General features: G+C 32.5%; 1 protein-coding gene across 1 annotated transcript in view; it reads right to left on the bottom strand.

Moving 5' to 3' along the window:
- The window catches only part of LOC129797911 (delta-1-pyrroline-5-carboxylate synthase), a 35,476-nt gene that overhangs the window by 5,914 nt on the left and 7,227 nt on the right, over positions 1-22,335 (bottom strand). The window contains exons 2-9 of the mRNA XM_055840790.1: positions 21,977-22,153; positions 21,636-21,779; positions 17,849-17,904; positions 17,722-17,770; positions 17,430-17,594; positions 15,653-15,841; positions 7,454-7,652; positions 6,471-6,712 (exon numbers count right to left, since the gene is read on the bottom strand). Coding sequence (XP_055696765.1) covers positions 6,471-6,712; positions 7,454-7,652; positions 15,653-15,841; positions 17,430-17,594; positions 17,722-17,770; positions 17,849-17,904; positions 21,636-21,779; positions 21,977-22,153 — 1,221 coding nt within the window. The remainder of the gene's footprint in view (positions 1-6,470; positions 6,713-7,453; positions 7,653-15,652; positions 15,842-17,429; positions 17,595-17,721; positions 17,771-17,848; positions 17,905-21,635; positions 21,780-21,976; positions 22,154-22,335) is intronic.

Below are 22,335 nucleotides of genomic sequence, written 5' to 3'. Positions count from 1 at the left end.
CAGCTTTTCAACCTTTTAAATCTCTAAAACAGTGAGAAAATCTCAAATGTCCCAAATTGTAAATGGTTCCAAATTAAGCCATTTTACCCTAAGACTTTATTAAAATAAATCGATTAATGGTTTTGTCACATTTATTCAAATAATTCAACTGCTTCCCAAAGTACCCGCGTCTCAAACATTCAGGATCTCCCCTACCTCAAAAACACTTCCGCATTATGTACCGTTTACCGGTCCAAAATCGAATGGAACCGTTTTATTGAACTCTTTGTAATATTGAAATAGGTACGATTAATGGTCCATAACCGGTTGGAACCGATATAGACTTGTCAGAAATTCCAAGACCATTACAACTGTAAGCCCAGATGGGGCTCACTTAAATAAAAATTACAAATTTAGAGGGAAATTGGAGAACTGAAGGTGCCAACCATTTTTCACTTCATGAGAATGAACCGTCCATGGCGACTGATGCTCATTCACTGAAGCACTGATGTTAGTTGCCATAAGCAACAAGAGCACCATATAACAACCTTCATCATCCGCCTTGGGATGGTAGGGGTTGGGCATGTGTAAGGAATAAAGGATTTGGATTGGTGGGTTTGGCCGTCGACTGGGTTAACAACTGTCGAATGGGCCATACGCTCCACATAACTCTTACAACGATATCCAATATGACACCATTCGGCTGAGAACTACCATCTTTAGAGCTCTGTAATGGTTTGACCTTAAAAAAAAACGTTATTAGGAAAGGTTCAACAGTATTTTTTGTATATGACCGAAATGTCCGCCGAGCCAAAAACTCTACACTACGAATTAAAAAAAAATCGTACGGAAAATTTTCGAGGGCATTTTATAAATGAGCAGTAAAAAGTTAAAATTGAGCAGTAACAAGATAATGAAATAGTGATATTATCGTCCAAATTTTGGCTAAGCGAAAATAAGGGGTTTATCATTCTATCTGCAACAATTTTACGTACTAAATATATAAATTAGACAAATTTTTGTAAAGTTTTAGGTCTTTACTGACTATAATTAGATATTTTACAGTTTCTTTTTTTTAATTTTTTACTGTCCATTTCGAATTTCTTACTGCTCGTTTGTTTTTTGCCATTTTCGAGCAATCACAAAAAAAGAATTTGTGTCGATGGAGAGGGGTAGGGGAGAAAATGAGCGTCCTTTGGTTGTCTTATGAGGCGCCTAGTAAAAGTCCAAGTCTCTATCTCAAACCGTTTGGCCTCTAGAGTTGCTGAGAGACCGATGAACAGCTTTATTTAAAGAAAGATTTATTTTCTCGCAAAAAAACACTTTTTTACCAGAAGAATACTGACGGAATGTTATCATGCTTGGGTTCGTTAGAAAGGTCTTGGAATTTCTCACAAGTCTGAACTGGTTCCAACCGGTTATGAACCGGTAATAAACCGATTCATAACAAATAACTAATTTTTATACGAAATTCAATTTTATTACTCTTAAAATATTTTACCCAATGTTTTAATTGATTTATGAATTGGTTCAAATCGTTTAAGGACCGGTAACAGTAAATAATGTGAAAGTACTTTTGGTGTATAGTATCTGAGTCACGAGTTCGAGAACTTTGCAAAGCCTGAGACGCTTTGCCGAATTTTTTTAATTTTATTTTATTAATTACCTCCTAAAGTTATTGAGTGATGTGTTAGTGAAATTTTAGTACTCATATTATTTTGTTTGAAATTTTAAAATCAAGAATGTTGACAAAATGCAAATCATCAAATTATAGTAACTTATCGGCATTTATCGATCTTGCAAAATCGAAAGTAGATATTCTATTACCGTTTGCTCTTCAAAAGACACAAAAAATTATTTCATTTCAAAAAACGTGTTCTTACAAAATAAAATTCTAAAGAATCTCATCTAGAACAGCCAGAACTATTACAATTTAGGGAATTTAGTAAATTAATACACGAAATTTAACCTGTTATAATCCCTGTAATAATCGAATAATTTATGAAAAATAATTGAACTAAATGAAATGCATTAAGCAAAGTTATTAATTAAACATTTAATTTAAGAGGTACAATTCTACTTTAAATGCCTTTATGAACTATAAACCATTTTGGAAATTGTTGCATTGTAAATAACCAATAATACCCGTCCATTATCATAACAAACCCATTTAGTCTGTCTGCAAGCACCTTATAATTGAGAGACTTTACAATGGACTGCATTAATGCATGCTTAATCACATAATCTAAATTGGTTGTTTTGGCAACATTTTCACCTGATAATAAAGCTTGAAACTCCAGTTCATTGAATTATATTTGCACACCGCTTGAGACCTTTAGATTGGTTGGCAAATTCAACCTGAATGGGGGGTTTCTCAAAGCTCTTGCATATAAAATTTAACGTTTATTAAATGTGTTCATTTATTGTGCACATTGTAAATGTGAAAACATGAATCCAAAAGAATATCCTATGTAAATTTTGAGAGGCAATAAAAGTTTCAAGCAATTCTTCTTGGTGTTTGTAGCACTCTACTGTTTTCCCAATTCTGTCCAATATTTAATTAAATAATTTTTCACAACGTTAGAGCTAAAAATGATTAATTTTGGACAAGCAAAAGGATTAGGGTGGTACTTTACTTCTGAGATGTTTCTCTGTAGTGTAGTGGCTGGATTGTTGTGAGACTGTGAGATAAATCTGAGAAAATGCCTTCAATTTGTCTGTATTCAACAATGGGCAAGCGGAGACAAGGAAGATGAGCACTAGCATTTCACTCCCGGAAATACATTCTGAATGCAAATCCTTCTTGTTGGAAAATACTTTGTACTTCACACCATATTACATAAAGAAGTTCACTTGTAACTATTGAAACTTAGTCAAATGTACATAAGTACTGGGAAATACTGGAAAATTCTGCACTTCTTTTTGCCATTTTCAAACAATTTCTTGTTTTACAAGAGCACGTCTTGCCTGATCTTTTTTTTATTGTTGTACAAAATCTTCTTTCAAATAATGCTTCCTCTGAAATACTTTAAAATGCAGAAAGGAACAATGTGCAGGAAAACAATAAACTTCCAACCCACGAAATACGCTATTACACCCAGCTTTGTAGCTTTTCCGATGGATTGTCTTCTTGACTGGAAGGATGGCATCTAGAGAATTGAAGTATAAGCCATGCTTTGCCATACATTCCATGTGCACAAAACACAAAAACCGCGTAAACATTTTCTTTCTTCTGCGATACTATAAATGCATGCACTTAAAATATGCATTCTAACTAGCTATTTACATTCGTACTATGCCTCGCGTTTATCTGAACACGGTAGAAGTTCTTTTTTACCCTGAGCTTTTCCGCATTGTATTTTTTGCTTTTATTTTCTACACCAATTTTATCTAACTATACATAGGTACAGAGAAATTATTTAAAATTTCACTATTTTTCTCTTTGATAATTTTTTCATACTCCCAAATCACAAAACGTTTCCCAACTTTACAATTTTTTTTTTTAACGAAAAGAGTTGTATGTTTTTTTTTTATATTTTCACAACATATTACTTTGTAATTAATATTGTAAAATAAATGTGCGAAAAAAATTTTATTTGTTTACGTTACATCTCTCTACGATATGCGAAAAAAACCCAACGTAATAATCTTGTATGGCTTGTATGCTTATTCCTTTAAATTGAAAATATTGATCTTTGATATGAATGTAATTGCAGCAAACAACATTTTGTCATTAAATTAAACTGTAATATCAAAAGGAATAATTTGCATTTCCTAATATATCAATGAATTTAGACCATTTTCCACTCTAATGAACTATCCATGTCAGTGATTTTGAATTAGAATACTCATGCTGCATACTAATTGGTATTATACCTGTGACTGGTTCATGAAGATATGCATAATTCTTAAATTAAAGTGTAGAGAAGAAACTTAGTTATGAGCTTTCTTAATTTTAAATTGGCAAGGTTAAATTATACTGTGTCACATTGAAATTAAAACTTAAAGTTCTCAGCCGTATATAAATATTAGTAGCATATGAATAATTTTAAACAATTTTTCTTTAATAATAGCCCTCCCTAGAGAATATTCCTTAGGGAATCAAGACATTCTTGTATATGCTAGACTTATATAGATTTATATTCTTATAAGGTATAAGCGGTATAGTCTGCCATACTCAATTTCTAATGATTTTTGAAAAAAAAACCTTTGTACTTTTAGATAATAATTAATATTTTCGGTTTATTTTCCACGTTTCGTTTGTAAAATGGGTTGTAATCAATGAACTAAAAAATCTATTTTATTTTTTTTTTTCCTTTTTTTTCGTTTTAAAGTGGGGAAAGCATGTGCAGATTCGTACAAAAAATTATATCCACTTAATGTCACAGTACCGAATCAATTAACCCATTATGTCAAAAAAATGTCTTACATTATTAAGTTTATAATTCCATCTCACAAAATTCGTGTTTATCCTTAGAATTTCTTGTGGAGGAAAATTAAAATTCAGTGGCGATTTTTACAAAGCTGCTCCGGTTTGCTCAGCTTCGTACAAAATTTGTCCACCTTCGTACGTCTTATTTTCACGATAAACATTACACCGGAAACAAAAATACGCACATCAGTGTTTAGTTGGGACTTCCATCTACTTGATTTAACCGTTTGTAGAAGGTTCATGCGTTTTAAAATCAATTTTATGAAATTCTTCTGACTGACACATGTTTTTTGTGACATTTGGAAAAGCTTTTTTTTTTACTGATTTAGACAGTCGATGAGATATGATTCTCTCAATCACACTTATTGTAATCCTCTGATCTTCTCTAGTACTTTAAAACTGCCTTTCAGAACATGTTTTGAACATCAATGACTCCGAAAATAACCAGTAGGTTAATGTGATATAATTTGGAATTAGTGTTACAAGTTGAACAATTCGCAGGTACAAGTTGGAAATGGCTTTTTTCTTGATAAATACAGTACAAAATTTGCTTTTAAACACAAGGAACAAAATTATAAAACTAGCATTAAAAATATACAAATAAATTGAAGTATTAAATTTATCAAGCCAAAAGCCCTGTCCAAATTGTACCATTGTCCAATTTGTACCACTGTCCTGTCCAACTTGTACCACTTTACGTATACCAATTTAAAGTGAAATGTGGAAAATCTTGAAAACACTGCAAATAGGATGGAAAAATGCTCAAAACGCACCGCATAGGCAATGAAAGAATCACACCTACAATAAGCTGATCTAGGTGTCTTGTTTAAATTGACAAAAGTAGAACATTAACATATGATAAGATCTGATTTTATTGGAGAAATGAGTGTTTTTCATCGAGTTTTTTATTTAAAATATTTAATATCCCAATTTTCTTGTGTCCTTATTCAATGGAATCCATGAATGTGTTAAATGGGTTAAATATTACCAAAGTGGCGGGCACGGTGTGACCCAAAACTGCGAGGAATTTCTAAAGTCGAATATAGTCATTTTGACTGATTTTTCTTCGGAGCTGCAAAAGTTCGATTTTCATGAGCTGCCAAGGTGGCAATGTTTGTGATTTTTCCTCACTCACAAAAACGACCTCGTTCGAAAAAAAAGATCTTCACGGTAGATTTTAACCCAGATTAATCCTCTATAGTCCTTTTTTCGAAAAGACACTTGGAATGTGAAAAACACCGGAAAAACACATAAAATATTAAGCATCAAAATTACAATTTTAGGCAAATTTTTTATTTTTGCTTTCTGAACCTATAGGAAAAAAGGCTTAGGCTCCCAAATATGTCAGTAAATACGAAGTGTTGAACTAGCTATTAGAATATATGGCTAAGGGTTAGATTAATTTAGTAACTTATACAAAAATCGACTTATACTCAGCTGCAATATTACGAAGCTACAAAATCTCCCCCTAGTCTTGTGTACTAAGTAAGTTTTTTTCCAAAAAAGTTTCCAAAAATCAAGCTATCAACAGGTGAATATATAAAATTAGAAAAATAATAATTTTAATGCTGTACTTTTATGTGCTTAAAAGCTGGAATTGAATAGTTTTTTTTTATTATGCAAAAAAATGGACAAATGTGTTGTTTTTTGGTCTTCGATCCATATACCGCTTTATAAAAATGAGTGTAATAAACGATTTGCGTAAAAGTTTTCCAGCATTTTCTTGACGCTGATCAATATGGAGACAACGGAGGACACATTCATTCCTACAAAACTGTATAACTTTCCAAAATATCAATGACGAATAAATAATTTATCAATTTTTTTTTTAGAAAAATTCTCTAAGTTGATCGAATTACAATTTTGAATTAAAATTTCCATATTCTGAAAATATTAATTTGATATTCGACTATTTTTTTCTTGTAATAAATGTTGAGCTGATGGGCATAATTGAGTTAATCAGAAAAAGAAGATTACGTTTAAAATTTGACTTGGTGAAGTTGTTGGGATAAAACAGAACAGTAATCTCACTGAGAAAACATTCCTTTTTCCTATTTACCTTGTGGCTGGAATCAGCGATTTGCTTTAAACCCACAGAAAGGCCTTTGAGTTTCGATGGTGTTAGGGATAATCTCGATTGAAGGGGCTTGGCGAGGCCGGATTTAGCTGCTTCTGATAAATCAAGACCATTTGCCTCCATGATGAAAGATTGCTTCGACAGCACTAAATCGGCTAAAATATTCACGGCATCTGCCCGTTGATCTGCAGATAAACTTTGGAGAGCTCGACTGCCAAGGCGTGCTGAAAGTAAATTGGGATAGTTGGAACAATCACAAGTTGAAGTTGAATGTTTCTATGAGAAATATGGAGGAAGCTCATACTTCCATTTTCTGAAACAAATTTGCTATAGAATGTACAACTTGAGGAGTTGAAGCAATTTATCGCACAATATTCTCAAATTTAGAAACTTCCATACAAATATTTCACCACATATTCACACACATTGAAATCACTTGCCAATAAAGTTTGTGCATTTCTTATGTAAACCATACAAAATCTCCAGTTCATCAAAATTACTCAAATTGTTACATTGTTAAATGAAAAGTTTCGGTTGTAGATTCATTTTCATTTCTTGATTAATTAAACTAGACTTTTGAGAAAGATATAAAAAGTTTGTCATAAACCAAACCCATGAAAAACTTGATACTGCTACTTTGTATTTGCTATCGTGCTACTTTGCATTTGCTTTTTGCCAATATCGCAAATATTTTCCGAATTTTGTACATATTTTGTAGAACAATGTATATGAATTTTGCTAATATTTTTAACTTCACATTCATTCTGCAAAACTTTGAATAAAAAAATATATAAAACAATATTAATTCTACTTCAATAAAATACCCCTTAGTTTATATTTTTTTTAGTAAAACTTATAGTGTGAAAGATATGCACACAAACTTTCCTCTTTGAATATGACTAAAGAAATTAAAGAAAAATTAAAATGTGCACCATTATTTGAAAATAATTAAGCAACTAACATACCATTTTCTGCTAGAATTTCAACTGGGGCTGTTTGTCCACTTCCTGGCCCAGTTTCCGTGAAAAATGTGCCAACTTTTCGTCCTCCAATAATTGTTTTAATTGCTTTTTCTTGAGTACCATTGCAAATAACAACACTTACACCACGATCTAAGGCCCAAGTTGCCGCACTTACTTTGGAGTCCATCCCTCCAGTACCAACCTGTACAGAGTCAAAAAATATTCATTAGATAGAAAAAAAAATATTTCGTAAAATTGTTTGTAAATGTTTGTGAATTCTGACAGGGGCCTTACGAAATGCTCGTGAATCAAATAACCTACTAACAAGTTCGTAAAAATTTGTACGTTTTGCTCATTTATTCGTATTATCATCATTTAAAGAGCATTTTTTCGATTTTTAACAAACTTTTTTTCGTAAATGTTTGTAAACACATTGAAAAATTTTCGTAAAATTTTGTCAATTTTTTGTAAAGTTTTGCCATAACAAACAAAAATGTACGAACAAATGTTTGTAAAAGAACAAAAACTGCTCGTCAAGTAATGATGTTACGAATAAAGTTTGTGAAAAAGTACAAACTTTTTTAAAGTTAAAAACTTTTTTAATAGGTTATACGATTTACTAACATTTTGTAAGTCTCCAGTAGGAATTCACAAGCATTTACGGACAATTCTATAGTTTTTTTTCATTACAGTAGACTTTCTCTCAATTGTGCATTTGGGGTGAAATGTCATCCGGTTTATCGATAGATTTGGATGCCAAAGGCTTTGTAAATTCCACAAAAAGCGCTCAATTATAAATAATTACTATAAAAATAGGAAGAAATACAGCGAATTTGAGCAAATTAGCTTCATAATTAAACATGAAAATTGTCAACAAAATTTTTCGCCCGATTGAAAAAGATCCGATTGAGCGAGAGTCTACTGTATATAAAAGATCATTATTTTCAAAATAACCTTTTATTGTTACAAAATATCTTTAAAAACACCTTGTATTTTTTATGAGTTTAAATTATACAGACAGAATATATTATGATAAAGTAAAATAAAAAAATCTCTGAAGAGTTTAAAAACTAGCAATGATAGTTCATGCGAGATACTTTTCCCGTATATCCTATCATCAAAGATTCCCCAGAAAGGCTATGCAAGCCATTGTAAGAAGACCTTGATCTCAGGGCAGACCTAGGACAAGGTGGCTAAATATAATTCAGGATCTTGCCTTGGAGCGCCTTGGGATCGAACCCGAACATCTTTCTCATCTGCCTGAAGTGGCGGAGGATTGACAGACATGGGCTGTTAACCTTGATACCATGGGCCCGCAACCCCAATAGGGATAAATGGTTTATAATGATGATGATGATGATAATGAGATTGAATTTGACCTCTTCAATGATTTGGGTAAATTTAAGTCACGTCCCTGCTATATATACTGCAAAGTTGTACTTTGGATTTTCCCTTTTCTTGGGCCGAGGTAGGCACTATTTGTTTCTATAAGGGCGACTGCCTTCTGGAACTACATTGCAGTGCCTTCTCTTCGCCAGTCCTCATTCTTGAGATCCCTTACCAAACCATAGCCCCCAACCATAATCATTGGCCCTGGAGACAACATGACACATTAAAATGATGACAGCACAAACACGCTAAAATCGTATCACAGGCCCTCATATCACAGATCTTTATCACAAGAGGCGACTTGGTCGTTTGTGGTCAATGTTATAGTACTAAATAAATAAATAAACACATAGGATGTCACTGGTAAATTATGTTAAATTGCCGGCCAAAAGATACTGCAAACACATATAGGACGCCACAAGGGGCCGGGGTCAGGCCTCTCTGGATCTCGGTCTTGATCGCCCTTAGTAATTCATGAATCGATAATACAACTCAATGGAGCAACGGAGCGCGTACATGGAGACAGTGATTACGAGCTTCCGTGTGTAAACCGGTGATAGCCAAAATCCCGAAAGCTAAAATCCCGAATGTTCAAAATCCTGATAGGGATGAAATTATATGGGGAAAATGTATAGAATAATTTCCCAAGACACAAAAGATTTTCCTTTGCCTCCAGCAAGCGCAGATGCAATCGGAGGCTGCTCCATACGCCTTGCGGACTATGGGAAACAGGGGCGTGTACCTTGTCTTCCTCTCCTCTAGCAAGTCCGTCCCTATCGTTCCCATTCTCGTGACGGACTGTTACATCGATCACGAAGATCCCTTCCCGGTTCTTTACCACCAGGTCGGGTTGGAGACGGGTGCCATTGGGGAGAGTGAAGGTCTGCTCTTTGGAGAGCGTTTCACCTGGGACCATTCGCGCTAATTCATCCGCGATGAGATCACGGATCTTATTGTGGCGCTGGATGCAGATACCGTGAATATAGCCCAGAGTCTCCAGGACCGCCCGCATGACCGACAGGTCACATCGGTGTTCCCCGTGAATTTGGCGGTAGAGGCCCTGTTCCCTAGAGTATTTGTGCGAGCCCGCAGAGCCATGAGGAAGCGGGAGGGCGCAGTAATTCAGGGCAAAAAAGCCACTGATCTCCCTCCCGACTTCCCGCGAACGCAGGAACGGCCTTTCCCTGGTCACGACTTGCAACCCAGGTACTCAGCACCTCTCTACGCTCACGGGACTTAGATATATACTAAAGTAAAGGAATTTAATACGGTTTTTTACGGTCACAATAAGGTAGAAATTTAATTTCGATAGTAAATTAATTTATTGTTTGGAAACCTATTTAAAAACTTAATAAAAAATTAATTAAAATGACTTCAAAGTACTTTATAGACTTGCATTTTTGTGGGATTGTCGTATTGGGAAAGTTTGTGCTTAATAATTTCATGCACTATTTGCATTTAATATTAAATTATTTAACATTTATTGCATTAAATTATTTAACATTTGAAGATTGATATTTGCTGATCACTTTTAAAAATATCTAATCTGCCGCAGCCATAAATTATTCTTAGATTTTAAAAGCACGAACTTCTAAATTGGTTCGTCCAAACTTTCACATTCAATGTCTAAAATTCGAAATTTTACCCTACGTGCTCTTAAAACTCCAAATGAATTAAATGCTTTTGTCAGAAGTGTTTAACCCAGCTGAAGAAACTTGAAGAAAATACAATGGAAAAGGAAACTTTAACGATTTTCCGACCATAGTCGTAAATCGTTCTCCACGTATTCCTTTACTTTTAAGTGCTAGGCCAAGAGAAAATTTAGTAGTACTGCTTTACTAATTGCTTGTTTTGTTGCAACTTAAAATCATGATTGTATTTATGACCAAGGAAAAAATCTGTATTAAAAATTACTTTAAAATTACACTTCTATTGCAATTTTTTGTTGCTAGTTCTTTCATTAATGTAGTGTTTTGAAGCCTACCCAGGAATCAATATTTAGTTTCACAGAATTCATTAGTATAAAAAATTAAAAAAAAAAATATATTTTAAAAATGCAATAATTGTACTCTATAGTCATAATTGTTCTGTTTCATTATCGAGATTTAATGTTTTCTTTAACTTTTTGAAACAATTGAGTTCTGAGTTCTGAAACAATTGCATAACTATATCAAGAGTTATGCCATTGGAGCTTTGCAAGTTCAGAAAACCACCGAAATGGGAAGAAAAAACAAAGTTATCTACTCTTTCAAGATTCATAATTTGCATAAACTGCATATTACTCTGAAAAAATAGCAACATTGTAAAATGTGAAATTTTACGAGAAGTCTCAATCACCCTGCTGTTGTTCATGGAATTTCTTAACAGAATCTGACGAGGAATCTTACAATTTTACAGAAAATACAATGGGAGATGTTTCACGGGTCAAATAAATTGCCCAAATATTCAACAAAGATAGAGATGAAACTTTGTCTTACTTCTCACAGACATAATGTCGTGTATAACAAAATTAAAATTATTATTTTTCTATGGCCAAGAGCTACATAAAGTACTTGTCTTAAATGTGTTCAGGAGCGGAAAAATAAACATTATTCATCTTGGTGTATCAAGTTCTTCCAGGAGATGAACTTTCATACATAAAAGACTGTTTTTTCTTATACATTGCTCAAATTCAGAAGGTCTATGGTCTGTCTTTTTTGCTGCCGGAAGAGAATAGAAATTATGATGTAAATAATATAAATTCAAAAAGTTTACCGAGAAGCTGCTGTATGGGGAATATGGTATAAAATAAAGTTTAGACGATAATGGAAGAAGTTGTGAATTTTAACTTTTTGTGTCAATTTACCAATTTGTTTGTGAAATTCACCATTTCTATTGATTATGTAATTGGGTGAATTGATTTCAAAGTAAAACTTTAATAGAATACAGCTGGAGTTGATGGAGAGATTTTGCACAAAAGTTTGCCGTTGAAAATTGGCCAGGCTCTGAGTTTAAAATATGACAAAATCTAATAAAGTTTGGTGCATGGATGGAAGGGATAATGCAAAAGTGTTTCTGTATTTCAAATAGTTACTCTCAAAGAGGTTGAAAATTCAGAGTTACCGTAGAACACAGTATGCATATTTCCGAAATAACTGTTATATATCAAGAAGGTGAAGTTGGTATTTAAGTGGGAATAGCTTCGGGATATTAGGTGAGATTCTTAATAATATCCCCGTAGTACAATCCTAACAAAATTTCATATATTCTGATTGGGCCAATACTTTTCAATAATGTTTCTTGCAATTTCCTGATCAGAAATTGGATCTTGGAAAGTGTGAACAGAGGTAGTGTTTGAGGCTTCAAACACTTCATATTTTTCCATAAAGTTTTTAATGAATCTATTTTTTTCAGAATATGTGTACCTTAAAACTAGCTAATAGAATATATTGCAATAAAGTCAGAATAAATTAAAGAATATGGGAAAATTCGGAATTGTTCGAAGCTAGGGAAGACATGATAAGTCATTTCTTAAAGTATCGAATGTCGATTCTGAAATATTTAAATGATTGGTCCACTTTTTGCATTCTTTTAAGAATGATACAAAACACGATCCAATAATGGATAAAAACTCGTCATTCACTAAATATAACAGATACAGATTTATCGACGATATCATTCTACTCCAGAAGTTTGTGCAAAACCTGAAAGACTTCCCCTACTATTTTTGAAATACTCAGATTTAGCGTAAGAACTCTTTCTCTTTAACTTTCAAAGTATAGGGTAAATGTCCAAATTCAAAACCATTTCCAGACTTTTTAACTTTGATAGCAGATTCAACACTTCAACACATTAAGGTCAATTCTTTTTTCTGAAGAGAATTACATAAATTATCTCCTTAACTCTTTTAGAATGTTACTGTTTAGTGAAAATTCTTTAAATATAATTTAAAAACTTCTTAAATGCAAAAAAAAATACACTAGTGCAAAATGCTTCTATTGAAAACATATTAATCCAAATGGAGACAAGAGAAAGTTTCTAATTGGAGACAAACAGTGTAAGTGAAACCGCGGCAAAAGGCTTCCAAAACCTTGTAGAGTTGCTCTTGAGTGTAGGATTTGTTCTTATTCCTGGTCTTTTCTCCTTTCCCATCTAAAGCAAGAAAATCTATACAAAAAAATCATATCTCCGGGGTTTCCAATTGAAGCATTTGCACACATCTTAAGAAAAACTTTTTTTGTTCACGAAATAGGTAATTATTTCATTTGAAAACTTCACGTACTGCTAGCAATAAAGATTAGCACATAATTTAACTAAAATTAGCCAGATATATGATATAAATGTTAAACAAAACGAATAAACAACAATCACTTTATTGTGTTTTTCATTGGAAAACATGGTCGATCGATGAAAAATTCGACGGTGAAATGGTCCACTTTTAAGTTTTCTGAGAAATTAACAAAGTCAAATTTGTAAATATGAATAAATTTCGCTTTATTTGAAGCAAAATTAACTAAATAATGAAACTGTGGTATAGAAAATGTATAAATATAGTAATTTCGTAGTTTCCATTTGGAGTAGCGAAAAATTTCCATTTGGAGCATGTTTTGAATTAGCTTAATTTACCTTACTTTGTATTTTTGAGTACTTTCTTGAGATTCTCAGGTTTCGCAAAGACTTTATTTTTCTATTCTCAGTATAATCATGAACACTTTTAGGAACCTACATTATTTCTAGGAAACCTTTGAAGTACATTCTTAGGATTCTCATTAATCGTGAATACTTTTTGGGATTCCTAAATATTTCTAGGAAACTTTGAAGTATTGTTCAGATTTTATGGTTATGCAAATGATTTCATGATGAAACATCAAATGATCAAATGAAAATTATTTGATGTTGTACATGCACGCTCATCAAATGTTTTTGATTTGTGTGCCCTTAGATTCAGGTAGCACCCTTGGAATTCTTTCCATTCTCTAATTTCGTGAAATCTTTGAAAGTATTCTCAGGTTACGAATACGTGTTAATAATACATTGATGGGTCTATATTAATGTATTATACACGGACATGAATCAAAAGTTATATCTGTCATTATTTGTAAATGTTCGTCAGATTCTCGGGTAAAGGAAGGCATTCAGTCTTCGCACACACTCTGGCTTCAAACATTTTATATTATCCCATATTCCTTTAATAAATCTAAACTATCTAAGGCAATATATTTTAATGGCAATATACTTTAATAAGTCACACATTTTCTGAACAAAATAGGCCAGATTCCAGATTGATTAACCCATTCCTTACCATGGTATTATACATCATACGCAAATTGAGTGATTTTAGATGATTTATTCCTGGGCAACTGATACTCAAATTGCTGTCGGGAATGGATTTTTAGTAACTTTAGTTCTTCAATTACTTAGGAAAAATAGTCCAACAGAGATAAAAATAGATTTTGTTATTGTTTTCTGGTTTCACGGAAGGTCATGCAAAATTTTTGCTCAAAATGGCGGACGAGAAATTCGACATCCCATCGAATTTATTAAAATTGGCCTTTTACCTCTTTCCTGATTTGAATTCTGATTGCCAATTTGTTTTCTTGGATAGTTACTCTATCTAAAGCAATAGAGTTTATAATGAATTAATGTACAGAATTTAAATTCGGTGACCGTTAAGACGTCTGTTTGACAGGGTCTCCCCGCACCCCCATGAGAGATAAAAATTTTTTCTCTTCAAAAAAATCATCTATTAATCAGTAGGATAATTCCAAAATATGAACATTCTATCTCAAGTATTTCTGGTACATTGACTGAATGGGTTAATGGAATATGGGAAAAACTGGAGTGTTCGAAGCCAGAGTGTGTTGTCGAGATTTTCCATCCGATACCCAAATATAGCCCAGCTGATGAATTCCCTTCCCTGTTCGCAAGAAATTCATATTTCCTACCTCTCGCTTCAAGAAAGGGCCTTTTAGTAGCGGTATAGTTCTGTTGCCCTCTGTGTGGGTATTGACTAACAGAAGACCACTGTCAGTTAGTTGGTAACATGGCCTGGAAAAGCCCGGATGGGGCACAGAGCTGGGTCGCTGCCGGACCATTGGCCGCAATAAGCCTTGGTCTCCATAAAGAATCGTTTAAAGCAAAAGTTCGGGTATAGGTATGTGTAAAGCCTGAAAGACTACCCCTACTCACTCTTTGGGCTTGAAAAGTTTTGCTAATACGATTTAAATATTCTTAGGATTCGAGGATATTTTTTGGGATTGTCCAATTTCATAAACATATTTTTTAATTTTTCTATTTCCGATCTTAAGATTTCTAGAGTTCACAAATAGTTTTGAAGGTTTTGAAATATAGACTAATTCGCAACATTACTTTCGGCAAAACCTTTGTTTTTGTAACTCATGACTTTAGTACGAATGGTGTACCCTATTTTTTGTAAATTTCTATTAAGAACTGCAAGAAACATAAAACTTATTTCGTCAAAACCGTTTTTGCTTTCAATCCATTCGTAGTTCGACTTCAAGTTTAAAAAAATAGCAAATACTCCGAATTGGTCACACTGAAAATCTTATATACAGTAACTCAATCTAGGCTTACAACTAGTTATAAAACAATGTTCGAACTTCATTTGATATGCTAGTCAGAGATGAGAGTTTTGATTTAGATGCAGTTTACTTTGAAACAGAATCAATAGAAAAGGTAATATTAAAAAAAAAAACCTTTCGTTTAGCATTAAAATCGAATTGAAAACTATCTCAATTGTGCAGTTCAAGTTCCTTAAATTATTTATACAAATTGTCCACCCTATTTGTTATCCTACTTAATTTGTGAGTTTACCTTAGACTTCTTTCCAAATTGTATGGCATTCCTGTCGTTGGTAGTGTATGTCGACATGAGTTTGGCCCCATCCTCCCATGGGGGCTTATTGTAGATGCCATCGACGTCAGACATCAGAATCAGGAGATCAGCTTGAATTTCAGCAGCCACCATTGCAGCTAAACTGTCATTGTCTTTTATACTAATACCCTGAAAATAACATTGTTTGGTAGAAAGATTAAATTGAGAGGCTATTAAAAGACTTTTTTTTACCACGACATCCCTGCGATTAATCTTGTCTTTCATTATGTTCATGCACACATGTGTTCTAATTCTCAGGAATTAGTAAAAGCATTATATTCCAGATAATTTGATCTTTTAGTTAAATCTATAATGGGCTATATTCAAATTTTCTACTGTAATCATATTTTATATCCATAATGAAAGATTATAATTTTGCGCATAAATGTAAATATTGTGGTAAATGCATATTGTACACATTAAATCACATTCCTTCAAAAGTTGTTACAGGGCAAATATTTGTTTTCATTTATATTATTATTTGAATTTATTACGAACAAATTTGCACGAGAACCCGGAAATTAAATTAAATTAAATGATTTTGGTGAATACTTCCTAAATGAATATGAATTTGCCATTTTGTATATCAGTGCTTTGTATGATAATGTCTAATCATGCATTAAATTTAATAAAGTAAAAGAATAACACCAGATTGTTAACACTATCAATGTTTCCAAATGTTCCTAATAAAAACGAACCCTTGTATGGGTTTCGATTTAAGACTGGAGATTTATCCTAGTTCCATAATTTTTTCAAAATCATACAAGCACTAAGAGAAATCCGAAAAAGTTAAAATAACATTCCGGAAATGTTAATTTTACCCTGCATTATTGATCCGAAATCAGCGTAAATATTATGCTTTTTAGGTGTATTATGGGTTAAAGTTACCGTTTTTCATGTTAATTTTACACTTCAAAAGATGTAACGAGGAAAAAATTGTTTTACTGAATTAAATTAATATCATTTTCGTGGGATTGATAATCTCGCAGAGTTTCATCCTAAATATATCTCAGAATTTGCTAAAATTACTGTATTAATGTTATTTAATTTTGCAAAATAGAAAAAAAACAAGATAGCAATAAAAAAAGTTAAATTTGGTCAGTAAAATAATAATTTAAGTCAGTAAAAAATTAATTTTGTTCAATATTATTATATATAAAATTTTATTTAGAAAAAAAAATAAATCTTTACGTCTCAGGTACACTTTTTAGATCAGACAGATTTTAGAAAACACATTTTCATTTCCCTTTACTTCTCAAATTGAATTAAACTTGGACGTAGCTTCTGACGAAATTGTACATTGTTCAGGACACTAAACCACCTTTAAATAAAGGGTTTGCAATCAAACATAATTCAGAAACGGAACATGGATATATCCGGAGTATAATCGAAGATTGTATAAATTTATATATTTTAATATATCAATAAACTCTTCCCACAATGTTTCTATGAATTCCGATCTATGAGCTTTTAATAATAATTTAAATACACATCCGTATCAATTACCAATAAATGCCTATGAACTATGTATCATATTAATAAATTATTCGTGCCTTGTTTAATGTAAATTATCCACTTTACACGCATTACCATATTATATAATCTAATCAACACTGGATATTAATTTTATTAAGCTAATAGAACCAATTATATAAAATTATTTGATATACAAGTATAGAAAATTGATAAAATATTGTAAATATTTAAAAATATTTACCTTTTTGGGTCCAGTAACTTCCTCATCCACTATGAACATTGGCGGCGAGACTGCATCGTTTGTATTCACGATCGGAACAATATTGAGACTAATTAATTCCGATAATGTACAGAACAGATTCTTTCTCGTTTCCTCATTGTAGAAATCTGGTTTCGTCACCAATACCTTTCAGCATAAAAAATTACCAGATGCCAAGAAAAACGGAAGAAAAATCCATTTGAGAATTATTGATAGTCGTTAAGTATTGATTTGATTTGTGTCATTCAATTGACTTGTCTTAGTAAGAACTTACTTGAGCAATCTTAACCCCATATTGTGCAAACATAGCGTCATACAGCGACCTATACATGACATTGTGATTAGATGAATAGTGCTATGTTGTGACATTTAGTACATTAAGAATGTACTGTTCAACTTACATTAATCCTGATTGACCCACGGCAGCAGCAGCACGAGGTTCTATTGACCCAGCATCCTGCAGGGCAGAAAAGAAAAATGGTAAGCATTCTTACATCGTCATCCTATTTATATAAGACTAGACTAACATGTTTTAACCATTTCCTCCGTGTGCTGCAGCAGCACGAATAGGAAAATAATCTTTCACAGTTAAGTTCTGTTGTGTGATTAATATTTTTAAAATATAGGAAATTCTGTACACATATTAAAAAAGTCTAAAACTTTATTAGGCTTCCTCGAGCAATCGGATAACAAAAAATTGAGTTTTTGAACCATATTTCAATCAAATTTTACAGTAGGAAACCAAATTAACATTTTGAGCAAAAATTGCATAAAACATGTTATTTTTTTTTTTCAAAAAAGCAAAAGTAATTTTCACTACACCATTGTAAAAATCCGTAGGAATCCAGCAATAGATCAAGCTAGGATACTTTACGAGAGACAGAAGATCAAGTAAATAGAAACTCATTACTGAGAAATGATAGCACTGATTTTATGGTGAGGTTCAGAGCACGAGAAAAGAACAATTACTCAGAAAAGCTTACCATGGCATTAGAAAAGAGTGCAGACCACGGAGAAGAATAACGATAAAATGACTGAGTCTAACTGTGTTATCACACTTGCACATTAAAATTTTAATATGATTCACATTTATTGTCGCTGGTGAATCCAAATGTGTAATTTGTGTGTTTGAATCATTTTATATTCAAAATTTGATCAATTTGTTGATAAAAAGGTAGACTTGGCCCGCAAAATTTGATATAAATTGATTTATAGCATTAATGCGAAAAATTAATGCGATTTTCTCTTTAATTTTTTAATGTGAAAAATATTTATGCTGTAGGTAAATTTAAACTTATTTTTGCAGGCCAAGTCCACCTCTTTATTAATAAATAGAAAAACCCCAAATATTAAGTGACTCAAAGACACAAATAACATATTTGGACGCTCACAAGCGACAATTAATATGAATCACATTAAAATTTTAATGTGCAAGTGTGATAACGCCGTAAGGATAATGGGAAAAATACTCTAAACTTTTATCACAAATGAGATCTACATACTATTGATTAGGCGTTGCAAACTTAATAACTTTAAGTTCCGGGATCAACTCCGAAAGTACGTACAAAAACACAAGGACATAAAACATAAAGTTTAAGAAAATAATTATATTATTTTACAAAACTCTTTTTTTTAACAATAACGTTATTGGTGTCAAAGGATAATTTGTAAAGAAGTACTTGAAAAAAAATGTCCTAGTACAAACCATATCGCTATCTCATCATTTTCCTGGAAGTTTTTCAAATTTTTCTCAAAACTGCTTGAATATTTTTATAATTTATACTGTAAGACGTGTATCGGTTCCGCGGCTAAAGGCCCTGCCGTTATTTTGAATCCCTAAAGACTGATTGGGTACACAAGATGGCTTGTCCCTAGGGTTAGGCGCTACTGTGTCCACTTTCATAGACCTCGGTTATTTTAATCTCACAATGCAAAGGATTGAATGTAGGGACATGCCTCATTGTTCAGAAATATTCTCCTAGGAAAAATAGTTAAGGCCTCTGAAGATCGTAGGATCCTAAAATATACTTTTTTACAAAAGTTTAAAAAAAATCAGAGTAAGAGAATTCTCATAATGCCATTACACTCCTAACCTTTTGTTGCTAACGTTAGCTTTTTTGACTTTTATTATTTTCAATCCTTGCTCTTTTTAGAAGAAAAATAGTTTCGTAAATCAAGTAGTCGTCACACGTAATCCATTTCGTAAAATTAAAAGACATTTAAAGACTTTTGAAGAAAATCTGTAAAAACTTTTAAAATCAACATATTTAAACGGCACAATGTCACTATCAAACTTTACGAATTTCTTAAAATATGCTTTAATATAGGTATTTTTTAGTGTTTAATTTTTATTTATTTCCTTTTTTCCAAGAAAAAAATTGTTGAATATCCTAACCTACCGCGGTCTGTCATTTGACCGAGCGCGCTAGAAAAAACGACCAAAAACGGTAGGTTTAGTGTTAAATAAAATATTAAGTGTCAAAATTAAAAATTTACAATTCGGAATTAAGAAGCCTCCAAAAACGCCTTTGAAATTAAAGAAATTTTAAATGAGTTTGAAATTCAGAATTTGTTGCATTCGAGCTCAAGGACTTAAATAAGTTTTACATTTTAAAATTAAAAATATTTATTGGAGAATATGAATTAGCTTTTAAAAACCGATTTAAAGATTTAACGGTTAAAGATTTATCACACAAATGAGGAGATGTTCTGGCATATTTCATATTGAATCATCGAACTCCATTGTATTTAATTTTATGGGACTCAGGATTGATGAGTGATTACTTCATTCTTGTTATAATATAACATTTTAGTATTTTTAAAATAACCTAAATTATTAATTTTGAATTCGTTTAATGACAATTTCAAAGACAGAACATATAATGGAGCCCGTGGCAGAATTTACCAGGAAAGGAAATTTTCTGTGCTTATAATCTTTGAAAAATCTTTAAAGCACATTGATAAAAATTTCAATGGATAGAAAGGGAGTTAAATATTTTAAAGAAATAGTAGTGGTGATTATGGGAAATTATAAAATTAGGTTAAAATTAATTTTCCATACAGCTAATTAGATCAGCTTATCAATTTTGCTCTCTCTTTTTGACTGACCTAGCCCCAATGAAATGTAAAATATATTGTAAAACCGAAACATACAATTAGATAGAGGATATTTTCACCGTTTAATCCTGGAGGTTGGAATCAACGCTAAGACGGCGCTGGACGCATTGGTGTGGGAAAGGTCAAGAATGAGATGAAATAAATTCAATTCAATTCAATTCAATAATTTGCTCAATATTCTTTCCTATAAAACCTATAACACCAGACTGCATTGTCTAATTCTACTGCTGTCTAATTCTACCCAGGGCTCCCCTACTTCACGAAAAAACGCCATGTTTTTAGAGACGGAAAAAATACTTTTATGCGCAGTACCTAAGCAAAATCTACATCTAACTCACTTGAAAAACTGCTTACGTAATTTAAAAACAAAAACAATTCCTAAAGATTCGTAACAATTGCCTGAATTTATAAACAACCAAGTAATTTCCAATCAATTTTTCAAAATATATCGGTCTCCAATGTAAACATTCTCTACTCTTGCATTTAATGAAAACGTGATTAAATAATCCTGATAATTTCCAAATTTCTGTCTTTAACGACCATTTCAGCGATAATCGCGATAACACTATCACAAGTTCAACAGTCTATTATTGCTTTATTATTCTGACGCTTAAGTGACTGATAACGTCAAAGACATTTCCCGCGCCTTTCTCTTCTAAGGCAAAATTTTTCCACTCGCGAAATCACAAAATTGCTTAAAACCTGACGTTTTCCGATAAGGTTTATATTCGATTTGTTTCAATATCATACACTTAAAGCCTAGGAGCAGTATTTTGTATGAAATTGCAAATGTTTCTGGATGTGAATTGTTCTGAGAAGACAAGAAAATGGAAATTCTATTCCTCCAGGGTAGTGATATCTAGAATATGTAATAAATGCAATAGTAATACAGTCAATTTTTCATAGTGGAAAAATTCTTGTTTTACGCTGTAAAATTTTTGTGAATCTTTTTTTTGTGCTTGAACATGACAAGCGTTGTTATATATTTTATTTTTTTTAAATGGTAAAATGTGTAAAAAATTCTTTTATACACATAGTACTATGTGGGTAGTTCTTTTGTGTGATAATTACCTCTCGGGTGTGATCTTTTGGTGAGAGAGTTTCCCGCATAGATAATGACATCAGCAATTCCTGCGTTAATTTCTGCTTTCCAAATGCGACAGCACCGCTAGTCACCATAATACAGTCACGTCCCTCCAATTGGCACTCCGCAACCTATGTGGGATAAAACATTTTGAGATTTAGCCACGCAGATGAACTCAAGTGCTGAAGGAGACTAATCTTGTCACGGGGGTGACATTTATTCTTCTCATCTCATCCTGGGATCGATAGCAATTCAATTGTATGACTCCAGGGCCTTCAGTTCAATCAATACTGTGTACACCCACATAATTTTCCATATACAACTATACCTGTTCTACAATGGATGCCAAACGTCCCAGCGCAAGGCCATGCTCATCCTCCCGAGTGATAACGGCACTACCCAATTTTATCACGAGTCGTCGAGCATACTTCAATTGACTCCGGTCCGAAAATAGGGATGGCCTCCGTTCAGTCTGTAGGGTTCTCTTTTCCATCTGGTTGATTTGCTGCAATAAATTTCATTTAATTAATCTACGTGAAATTGATAATTTGCCTCCCTTTCCACAGATACCCATACACTTTCAAAATTTTCCACAGTGGAAATCTTCCAACAGACCGAAAAGCATCTTTCGAACCTTATCAAGTACTTGGTAACTTTATCGTGCCCCAAAAATGAAATTTCGAAACC

Source organism: Phlebotomus papatasi, chromosome 1 (assembly GCF_024763615.1).
Source record: "Phlebotomus papatasi isolate M1 chromosome 1, Ppap_2.1, whole genome shotgun sequence".
NCBI classification, from domain to species: Eukaryota; Metazoa; Arthropoda; class Insecta; order Diptera; family Psychodidae; genus Phlebotomus; species Phlebotomus papatasi.
The sequence above is the reverse complement of the archived record's forward strand: the minus strand, read 5'-3'. Positions and strand labels throughout refer to the sequence as shown.